General features: G+C 33.0%; 1 protein-coding gene across 1 annotated transcript; it reads right to left on the reverse strand.

Annotated features, from left to right (window-relative positions):
• Window positions 1-5017: 5017 nt before the first annotated feature.
• LOC138324983 (carbonyl reductase [NADPH] 1-like) lies at window positions 5018-11762 on the reverse strand. The gene is made up of 8 exons (XM_069270290.1): window positions 11610-11762; window positions 10265-10346; window positions 9602-9780; window positions 8690-8802; window positions 7807-7938; window positions 7257-7398; window positions 6281-6344; window positions 5018-5251 (listed from the first exon to the last, which is right to left on the reverse strand). Exons 1-8 carry the CDS (start codon window positions 11640-11642, stop codon window positions 5142-5144), a joined length of 855 nt encoding a protein of 284 aa, XP_069126391.1. The 5' UTR covers window positions 11643-11762; the 3' UTR covers window positions 5018-5141.
• Window positions 11763-12522: the final 760 nt, after the last annotated feature.

Below are 12522 nucleotides of genomic sequence, written 5' to 3' on the forward strand. Positions count from 1 at the left end.
AATGAAAAAGACTTTAAGATTATAATTAGTACACAGGATATTGGTCATACCCAACATCCCGGACCTCCCACCTATCAAAAGATAAAATGAATAAAGAGAATTGATTTTCGATAAAAAGCAAAAACAAAACCAAAGCTACAACCTCACATCACGGTAACAAAGACATGACGCAACCCATCATCAACCTTACAATGAAATGTGTCAAATCTGCTGACAACAACAAATCGACATAAATTAGGCCACACAATGGTAAATTCTGGTAAGAAAAAGAATATTTATTCCCCTTAGGCGAGACAAGAAATACGATACTCAAAATAATATTTAAAGTCATGGTAACACAAAATTATCAGTGTCCAGATTTGCAAATAATTGTAAATAGATAATCTAACATTTTAGTACCATATGCATTGGAGGCAAGTTAGAAAACACATCGCTAATTCAGAGATTTAAACAGAGATTTAAATAGTAAAAATATATCTACGTCTCTAGGTAATTATGTAATTATGAATATTCATTCATGTACATTATAACCCATTACACTGCAAGAAAAGAGGCGATTAATTGACAATTATTACAATTATTTGACAACACTCTGTTAACACTTTGGAATTGATATCTTGCGTAATTTGTTGTTTTATTATACGTTTTCTGGTAGTGCGAGCCGTGAGGCATGGCTTCGTGAAGTCCAGGCACAGATCATCAAAATACACGGAGTTTATTTCAGTCATCGAATTCCTCATTTAATCCTATACATTTATTCAAACTTAATTTGAACAAAACGTATTACTATAAGCCGTATTTTTCGTTCACTGCGTATAAAATACTTATTTATTTCATGACATGGCCTATCTTAAACGTTAATTCAGAGACATGCAATTTCTAATGATTAACATTGAGAATTAAACTTGAATAATCATTAATGGTCCAATTGTTTAATATTTTTGTTTTCTTTTTAATTTTGTAGAGCTTCCTTCTACTCCATACATGACAAATCTGATGATGAGGACTAGTACTCAGGGGGCCTTTTCGATTATGCGGTTTGACTGAATGGACCTAGTTGTTCGTTTATTAATTAAATACGGACCTGGTGATTTTATATTGTTTTCGAACGAGCCTTGACAAAGCCCTCACAGGCCTGTATCAAAAAATGCAGGTCCGTCAGGATTTATACTTTAAATAATGACTTTAACCAACGGTCGAACCGGTTGTTCCGAATAAAACGAAAACGGCCCTGATGTCCAGCGCTAGCTTCACTTATGAACACCTCACAACCAGCCTTATTTTATCGTGTGTCAGTGATTTAGTATATGTGTGACAAATTTCCTAGGTTATATATACACATACTTTTATCAAAGAACTCTTTTTGAAGTCAATTACAATTGTTGTCAACTACTTAATTTGGACATGCAACTTTGTTACACTTTTTTATATATATATTTTTTTTAATTTCAATTTATTAACTTCTTGATATCATGGATGAAAGTGTGTATTTTTTTTAATATTGATATATAACTTGTAATGTCTGAGAGATGTGTGTAGGTATGTCTACTGAGTGCATGGTGAGATTACAGGGGCTGTATATGTGGATACATTGTTTTCAACATTTACTTGTTGTTAAATAAATTCTAATTTAATTGAAATAATTTTTGTTTCTTCTCTTTTCATTCTGTAAATCCATTTAAGCTCATGGATAGAACTAAGTTCTGAAACAAAAATGGTAAACACATGATCACTTAAAGACAAATTGTGGCAATTTATAATACTTATTTGGTGAATGTTACTTAATGAGAGACTGAATGGACTTTGTAAATGACAACACACATTGCAAAGACAAATATATGGAAGATGTTCCTTGAAGTAAGACTTAAGGAATCAGCAGAGAATACAGAGACAAATACAGAACTGAAACAAAGCAGATATTATGGCATCCTGTACATGTTAATCCAAATAAAAATTAAATGAATACTTATCAAAACAGTCAACATTTTCTTTCTATGTCTCAGACATTTTGGAGAATTCACAAAACACTCCCAAAGTCTACTTGATGCCATAATATAGGTAATGATATTATAATCATTGATGACTATATGATGCAATGATATACATATTGTACAGTTGTTTCTGATATTAGCTGTATGTCGTATATAAAATGCCCTAAATGTTTTTATGTCGCGAAAAAATGCCCTATTTTTTGCCCAGAGCCCTGCCCTTTTCAAATCCTAACTGGAACACTGTTTGTGATTTATTTGTCATCTAATTGTGAAGTTTAAGTAATAGTTTACTTAAATATGCAAGTATACTTCAAGAATAAATCACATATTATTATATTTCAAGTTTAATCTTTCAGTAAACGTCGGAGTTTACTTGCATATATCAACTGAATTTTATACGAAATTAAAGATGGGAGTTTAATTCCCCTCTTAATCACAATATACTTAATTAAGCTGAAGTGAACAAATCTGTTATGCAGCTTCAAAGACCATGTGGCTTAATACCATTAATGGAATGTGGATTTTGTAAAAGGACAAAATGTATGTAAAACACTTGGTTTAACACGTTTTATGTAAACGCAAGTTGTACGTCTGTTCCACATACATGTACTATAAGGCTACCTTCCAATCAAAACTTTGCTTTCTCTTCAATGCCAAACCTATTCAGCCCTCTAAGATCCAAAATAAGGTGATTTTTGGACACACAATTCTGAGTGGGTCACCTAGATAGCTTCAGAAACAAAATCCGAAAGCTGGATTGCCGACTATCATTTTGAGAAAAACTCTTTGGAAGTCTACAAATAAAAGGATAACATGACTACTTTCTATTATATTAAGTATATGGCTGTTAGCCTCAATATTCAATATTCGTCTAAAAATGTACATGTTATTGAAGCGACCATTACGAGAAATTGTCTGTGAACTTTGTTAATTTATCTTCAAATTCGAAAATATTTTTGGTGTACATTAGTTCATCCATTGATATCATTAAACTGGTCGTCAGAATAAGCCAAAAAAAGAACTTCTCAGAAACATAGCCACTTTGTGTATTTTCTTCCGACAATGCTGTTTTTCGGTGTCAATTTCCAGCAGTGACCGTTGTCGTTGGAGGCGACGGGATCTGAGAATTAAGTGTACAGTGTATGTTTTAAGATATAGATCAGAAATTGGTAAGATAATATTCTACATACAAATGTAGTAAGATGTACACCAACACAATTGGCACTTTGAATTGGTGGGTCCAAATGATATATATTACACAGTATTACTAAAATTATCAGACCTCCCTATGGTTTGAGGGGACCTATGAAACGTCCTGATGTTTGTAAGGACGAAAAGAATCGTCCGTCTGTGCTGGTGGGTGCGGTGTTGATCCCCTTCCTTTCCCAGAATATCTCCCAATAAAGGACACGTAACCATAATTATGAGGCCTCCGCTCGCTGAGATATTTTATCATAACGTCAGACTGACAATGTATTGAATCTTCAGCTTTGTAATTCCTTTTATCCTTTTGTCAGATTGATATATTTTAACACTTCATTTAAAGCTGGTAAGACATTGTATCATTTTTTTCTCAATTTTCCGTTTTAGATGCCTTCAAAATATTGAAGATGCGAAGAGAAACAACTTTATTGGTATGGCATCCTCGATACTCCAGGGGTTTCTATAACTGACGTTATATCCACCCTGGACTATCTCATAGTAAAACTGAAGACAGCTGAAGAGAAAAAATCTGAACCAATCACAGGCCTGCAAAGACTTCATTTGAAGACTACTGAGAAAGTGACGCTCAACTTCAAAGCTACAATCAATCACAATTAACCGTTATATACGGTTCTTTTGGTGTACATTTAAGGACTAAAATACCTTATCCGTTCTGTTGCCTCCAGTTTCACTATGAGATATAGTCCAAGGGTGGATAGAACGTCAGTAATAGTAACCCCTGGAGTATCGAGGATGTTGATAAGTTGACTTTTGGCCTTTGTATAATTGAGTTACACGTGTCTAACAATTAAAAACGTTATCACTTGAATAGTCTTTACCGTCGCCGAAATACACTTCAAAATCGATATATGTAAGTTTATATCTTAAAGAAAAACCTTTAGGTGAAATGCACCATGTTTATAGCTTTACATGTATTTGCAAGCGATGGTAGACGTGTTTCATAATATATGTATGTTAATCCATTTTTAGTGTCAAGGTTAATTTTTTTTTACGTTTCATCGTGTGATGCAGCTGAGATTATGTTCTAATGATTAAGTATACAAAGATGTTCTGTCGAGTTGTCTCAAATAACCAGCTGTCAATCAAACCGCACATGACTTTACATTTTGTATTTTTTTACAAACATCTTGTTGATTACTTTGACATCTAATTTTATTTAAAGAAACCTAAACAAATATGGAGTAAAGATCGCATGCAAAAATTTTATTTAAAGAAACCTAGACAAATATGGAGTAAATATCGCTTGAAAGCTCACTCTCTCCATATTGAATCAGGCCGTCATAACGCCGTTCCCACAGGCAATAGATCTAGACTTTGTATTGTTTGTGACAAAAAAGATGTAGAAGATGAAATGCATTTTGTATTACTATGTACTGCTTATTTTGAATTACATAAAAAGTTTATAAAAGCATATTACCAATTATGTTACTAATTATGTTATTCTCATCATTAATTATGGTATTATAATCTAAAACTGTAAAGAGCTTAAATTTGCTGGGGAAATATTTTATCCAGGCAACAGAAAAAAGGAAAATTCTCATTAAACTGCAGCATAGCATACTCATATATTAGTAAATTTGTTTAATTTGTTTTGAAGTATATCGGAATTATCCTCCGCCATCTTGAAACATAACAATGATCACTGTATTATGTATTTGTGATATGCTAAACTTATATGCTGGATTGTATATGATAAATTAAAAAAATACAGTATATGTTACGATATTAAATAGGAACACATGCATGGATACATACTGCCTGGTGTTCGGACAGTAGATGTATTAAGAGAAAAATAAGACAACTTGTTCTGATAAGTTTAATACCAAGTTATAAATAATCACAGATATATTGCTAACAACATGACGTAACTTTCAGTCAATAAATAGTGAAATGACTAATGGTTTTATGAACCATAATTTTTTCTTTTTAAGATTTAGCCGCTTCCCATGGTCCAATCTTCCTATCAGACACATAATTTCCTTTTGGACTTGTTGTGTTTGGAGGCAGCAAGGCGAGGTAAAGAGGCGTGTCAGCACCTTGAATATGGAAAACAATAAAATGTGATTATAATTGTATTGATTTACTTTATATTTCAACAGATTAGTTTAATTTTTATTATGAACAATCGGCAAACATGTTACATAAGGTGCCGCTACTCGAAATGGTACACTTTTAATATATATATGAAGCAGAATGTTTAGTTTCTACACTGACATTAATTTTCCTGAACAAAAATTAAGGTGCTTAATAGTTAAAAGTAACATTGACATTTATCATATGTCATTTTCTTTCATGTTGCTTATTATCACAATTAAAGCATGAAAATAATAAAATTGTGAAAACAAATCCGGGAAACGACATCGTGCAACAACCCTAAAAACACCATATATTTTAAAACAAGGAAAACAATTACTGAATTATATATTTTTGCAGATATGTGACTTAAATAAACTAAAAAATGTTTGCAATTTCCTTCAATGGATTCAAACTTTATTAAAATCAAATTTAGGAGGTGTAACACAAGGTTGCGCCAAATTTAGGAGGTGTAACACAAGGTTGCGCCAGGGATGCGTCTATATATAAATATATGCTCTGCTGACAAGTAAACAAATCATGAAATAAAACTAAAGGCATCTGTTAGTTGAATGTTAACAGAAAACATTTCATTCAAGTACAAATTAGACATTTTTAACATTTATCCTCATTAAAGTGTACCGAATAAGATATTGTCACTTAAGATTACATAATAGAATGGTAAGTAAGTATTTCAGTAAGTAATCGAAGTAAGTAATATATAGTAGGTAAGTAAGTAAGGAAGGAAGGAAGGACACGAACGAACGAACGAACTAAGGAGGAAAACAAAAGGAAGAAAAGAACAAAATGTGTATGCGCATATGTAGCTGCAATATTGTAGCTCAAAAGACTTTTTTGACAGAAAATGGTGTCGTCTTTCCGGCCGAAAGGTATAGTAGGCCGGGTACGTATATTCGTTCTAGCGCATATGGTGAAAACCTAAGTCGATTAAGTGTTTGTTTGTTTGTTTGATTAAATTAATGTCCTATTACCTTGGTCGATGGTTTTAGGGCCCTTATGGGAGGACATGTCGGTATCCACATACCCAGGACAACACTGGAAGGTAAAAAACATATTATCATCATTATTCATGATTTAACTTTTGTTCTAGCATTCATGTTAGATGTTGAAAATATTATCATGATTTTTTTTTAATTTCATATACACATCATATAAATATCACCGTAATATCCTGAAAAACGACTTTTTGGGTTAAATATTTTTACTCGTGAATGTTCCCTACTGCGTACCAAACGTCTATTCCATATTTTTATCTGTAGCTACCGAGCGTTATTCTACAACGCGCTCGCTGTAGCCATGTATATTTTTTGTATGTTTGTTCCCATTGAAAATTATTAATAGTTTCCTCGCCAACCCTCTTATTGCGATGTCTTACAGTCGAGATGAAATATTCCTTCCCAAATGTAAGATTCTAATCACTTCAGTATGTTAAGATTGTTCAGCGTAATACCATGTAGCCTCAGTGTCCATAATACAGCACGCAAATGAAATTTTTGCTTTACATTATTAGTAATTTTACATATTTTTAATTGTTATTCCTAACGCCATTTTGCATTCGATCGTAACGAGATTTTATGTACTGAATAAGAACTACTTTAGCATAAAAATGAATTATCTTAAATATGCCTTATTGCGAAATCTATCTATTTGGATAGTATTTTCATGACGTCATTTTAATATAGACAAAGAAGGAAATGGCGACGCTTTCAAACGTTATTTGGATAAAATCGCTCACAATTCGGACTTACTGCAACGGAAGAACATTGCTAGTTAACTAGCTTTTGTGTTGTCAACTTTGAAGTTTTTACGTTTGCAATTGATTTCTGGAAAGAAGTGTTTTTAAAATGCAATATAATTAAGAATATATTGTTAAAATAACTTGCAAACTTTATTATGGCCATTGATTATAGCTCATTGTTCATATCATTACCGGACCTAGCGTCTTACCGCGTTCACTACTATATCCTTTCTCGTATCTTTTAACAGATCTCGTTGTTGGATCAAAGTCATGACCGTGACGCCAATCTTGGAGGCGCCATAGGCACTCTCAGGCCATCCTAGGTCGGCATGCTTTCCCTTCTTAGCTGCACTGGAAACCCAGATAAAACAATACAATCAACTATTTTCGTCAGTATTGCAACCTGAACAAGATTGGCGATTATCTTTAGATATGATTTGATCTAATTTGAAGCATAATTTTCACCATACGATTCAGCTTGAAGTGTACATTCTTAGATTTGCCCTGTGTGTAAAGACTACTTGACCACAACGTCCATTTTTGTCCATTGTGTGGTCTTTAAAGACAGATTTCATTGAATTAGTTAATTTTAATTGCTAATTTGTACAGAGCTAATTACGGATGCCAACTGATACATAATGTACAAAGTCCTTCATTAATGTTTTCTTTCATTGTAATTGGTTAATTTGTATCACTATTTTTGTACATAGCTAATTACACATGCTATAATTAGTAATGCGGATGGCAACTGATACGTACTCTACAAAGTCCTTCATCAAAGTCTTTAAGTCTTCCATACTAAGACGTGGGATATCTACCAATCTCTTCTGTAGGTCCAATGTACATTTCTTAAGAGCATACTGGGACGCCATACTGGATACATTGACCACCCTGAAAAACAGAGAATTTAAAATTACGACGAGAAAAATAAATGAGGTTTGGTGTTCAACTTTAACACAATAGAGCGGATCTTTTTACTCTATATTGTTGGAACTCGTTGCGTTATTGTTCGATTGTGTCTGATTCCATCTGCTTGGCACATTTAAGTGAAGATACACTTCTAAGACAAATCTATGTAGAACGAGGCCCTATGGGCCTTAATGGTCATCTGATTACTATAAATACAACATATGTAGTGCACGTGCGCAGTACAACTCACCTTTTCTTTGTCAAACAATTAAAGTTCCATTATATTTTCACAAAACTTTGCTAAGAGGTACATGTTCGTTAAGATGCCTTATGAAACGTCTTTCATTCGGAATCTTTCTAATGAGGATAATTAGTTTAATAATCAATTATACATGGTAGCCCTTCATCACAACATTTAAACATGTTCTTTAAATTATTATCCTCGCTTTGATAAAAGTAAAACAATGGTGTCTCAAAGTTTAGTCTGAAATTGTTTTGCCGCCATCACATCCTTTTATGAAAAATAAAACAAATTTGTTGTAATTTTTCATTCCTTTGCAGTATTTTATCATCACCATTACACAATGTAGTATCCAGGTGAGCGAGACCTGCCCTCAGTGACTCTTATTTAAATCTAAATCTACATGTTAACTTAAATTATCAGCTTTATGTAAAGATAATTTGTAAAACCGAACAAAAAATGTCAAATTCAAAGCAAAGATTCCAGATCTACCTTGCGTTTGGCCTCAATAGAGGAAACAATGCTTCACATACAGCAACCGTGCCATTAAAGTTGGTTTGGACGGTCACTTCCGCTTGCTCTGAGAAAGGTGCAGTGGAGGCTTGCTGAAACGAACGCGAACTAATAAAATATTACGAATACAGTAATTATATAATATCGTGAAGAAAACAAAGTAATATCAAATTGCGTTATCATTTGTACGTTAAAGCAACTAATACTTTAGATTTCACTGTTGAAAACAAAGCTAGGTGTTATGATTTTGATTTGATAGGGAGGAGGAGATCGTGTCCAATTTTATACAAGCTTTACACATTTTGTCAGGCCAAATATAGTTACAATCCATGCAGAATTCAATGACTAGAAGCGATAAAAATGATTTACCACTATTTCATCCCAATGGACCCCGTCTCTCCTTCCCCAGGGTCAAAAACATGGCCCTGCGGACCAGGTGAGCTAAAACGTCATTGTTCTTTTATGCGAAGAACCACAAAAATATTGTATGTTTATGTCTTATGCTTGATATTGAGCATATGCACAATAAGCTTGTATTTTCCCCTTTTGATTCATTTTTATTTCGACTCATTTTATAGTTAATTGATATTTTCATGGATTTCAAGAAATCCACATAAGTTTCTATCTTCATTCTTAACACAACATTATAGATTTTACAAAAAAAAAAAAAAAAAAAAAAAATTTCGTCTCTGCTTATTACAAAGTTTGCTCCTTTGCCAATAGGTAGCCAATGTGACGTCCTGGTTTTGTGAGTGAATCTCACGTCGTTTTTTCTCTGCAAAGTATGACGTTACGCTCACAAACACGTGACGTCAAAATCAATACCTACTCACAAGGGCAGATAACTCTGCAATATGCAAAGACGAAATGAACAGTTACTGTAAATTTTACCTTGTATGCAATACCAGCGTTATTCACGAGGACATCCAGGCCACCATAAGTCTCCTGAAGGAATGTTTTCAGCTTATTTATCGTGTCCGTCTTAGTTATATCAAGTTCGTGGAACTTGGCGTTGCAGCCTTCCTTCTTAAGATCCTCTACGGCTTTAAGACCGAGTTCTTTATTTCTGGCTGTTAAAAAACTCAATCTAATTGTTTTTTATTCGAGATAAAGAAACGTACAAGAATCAATTTGATAGTGAAAACGTAAAATGGTATAAAACAATGATTAATGAAGATTTCAGAAGTCATTTAAATAAACACGATATTTCTATCGCACTATCTTAATTAAATTTGTCACAATTAGTTAGTATGTCTCTGGATATACATAAATATTCATATATGAAATGACCTAGGTAAGTAGTTAAGAAAATAAGTTAATGCTTATCTCGATGGAAGACAGACGACAGACCAGGAGAGCTGGAATTCGTGTATCAACTGCTTATACAAACAAATTTAAAGCTTCCATCTCTACTTTCTTGGTCGTGCACCAAAAGAAACATAGTATTGTAAGATACTAACCATTTATTCTCTATATCACATCTTCTAATATTAAATATAATTGAATAAATATATATATGAGAACAAAATCACGTGAGCAAATACGCGGTCTTACCTGTCAGGTAAACATCCCCTTGAAACTGTTTACACAGCCCGCGGACTATAGCATATCCGATACCTTTGTTGGAGCCCGTCACCTGTACACAATATAGAACTACATACATATATACCTACTTGCATGTCGTGTTTATACATTTAGCGTCATTTTCAATAGTGACAAAAGAATTCCATTACTTATTAGCATGTGAAACCTTAAGAACTTGAATATTGATCAATATTTTTAGCTTCGACCGAATGTTAAAGTTTGATTTGCTTATGAACTCTACTTACATAACACTGAAAATTGGGTACATTGTTAAAGATAATTAGCAATGTTATTTGTTCTCCTTAACTCATGTTGTTCATATAAACAAATGCTGTAAACCTTTATCGAATACTGATGATTGTATATAACATTAATTGTAAATATGTTTTCTCTATGCATATATTATGATAAAAAGAAATAAAATGAATTTGAATTTAAATTAGTTAATGCCTAGTCACATGTACACAATATAGTGTGTATATCGTGTTAAAGTCAGTATCAGGATACTAAGTAACTAAATGTTAACTACTAAACGTAATATTAGTTAATATTTTGCATTGTTAAAATGGCATAATTTAGCTTACTGACATAATTATTCACTCCGAAACCGCACCTTCCGCACAAAAGAATAATATTAATCATGATATTTATTGTATATAAAGTATACACACTGGTAAATGTTTTGGCTCGGGCTCTCGTATCAAAGCAGGGCGCTCGTTTTTTAAACTTCCGGATGTAACAAAAATTGCACAAAAACGACAGGAACTATATAGAGGTACGTAAAAGAACATTTAATGTCCCATATCGAAAGATGTATACTTTTCATGAATTCGAAATTGCTCTTACTGAGTGTCGGAGGTATCAAGGCATATCTGTGTCAATAAATATTGAGTAGACGTCCAAACAAAGAAATATACTCGAAAAACAATCGCATGAAACTGCTATAGAACTGAAAAATCGTCGATTGTTTGCTTTTAAGAAGCGCTATTTAAAGAATGTTCTAAATTCCTGTCGTGTTTACAATCATTAACACATATCAACGCCAGTAAATGTTTAACATATATGTACATATACATGTACAACGCGAATAATTTTTGCACGTATAATAAGGTGTCAAGCTCATGATCAGTCGTTCTCGTCTTTGGCCGAAGTACATTGTATATGCGACTTCGGTTGTGACGTTAGAGCAACATATCTCGACAAATGCATTCACATACTCGTGCACGTATAAATTGTAAATCATTTGCAGATACAATAGTTTAGTTAATGATATTGAGCAGACGACTACAATATATATATTCATGTCGACACCTACCACAGCGACTCGCGTATTCCCACTAGTACTCATGTTGAAGGTCCGTTGTAGAATGCCCGCGGGGATACCCGGTGTAGTGGTTGTGATACTATTTATAGATATCACCGAGCACTAAAGAGGACGTGTTACAGTTTCTCACCCGTTATTGTTTCTCACCCCAAGCAGACATCAGAAACATGAAGGTTCATGTATGGAAAACTTAAACCGTTTATCCTGAATACACTGTATATTATTAGGCTTTAGTTTAAAAAAAATTGCCTAATATTAGCAAAAAATCATAATAAAATCAAATAAAACAACTAATATTGGCAGGTTTAGCGAACTAGGTAAATCTAGGTATATTTTGCATGCCAATGAGTTACTACACAAAAGAAACTTGAATTGAAATTGTTAGTATGCATCGGATCCAGATAAATAAGTATGTTCAGAGTACACAAAAATTATGATGTACATGTATTAGCTAAAACTTTGGTTTTAGCACAGGTGTTTGGCTCTATAGATATTTTCTATATATACAATGTACATATTTATACGATACGGTACGATATGTATGTAAAAAGTATAGCTACGTTTGAAAAGTAACATTGAATACTCATTGACTTGCATTGTTGTATACTGTACTCATCTGGGTATCTAAAAATGTGTGTACAAAAGTATATAAAATCATAACGATTGATTGTAAATAGACTTGAAGATGATTGTTTTAGTCAAATAAAATAACCCTCTGCTATAGAAAGACGCAATCAAATTAATCGTTGGTTCAATGTTTATCACACACACACAAAATCCTCTCGATCATGTTCTAATATTTATGCACATCTTGAGATATGCATACATTAATGTACTTTCGTGTTTAACTTAATGGCATGTTTACAAGTTGTTTTTTCTTCAAATTAACATGCACAAAATAATG

The sequence above is a fragment of the Argopecten irradians genome, chromosome 6, assembly GCF_041381155.1.
Source record: "Argopecten irradians isolate NY chromosome 6, Ai_NY, whole genome shotgun sequence".
Lineage (NCBI taxonomy): Eukaryota > Metazoa > Mollusca > Bivalvia > Pectinida > Pectinidae > Argopecten > Argopecten irradians.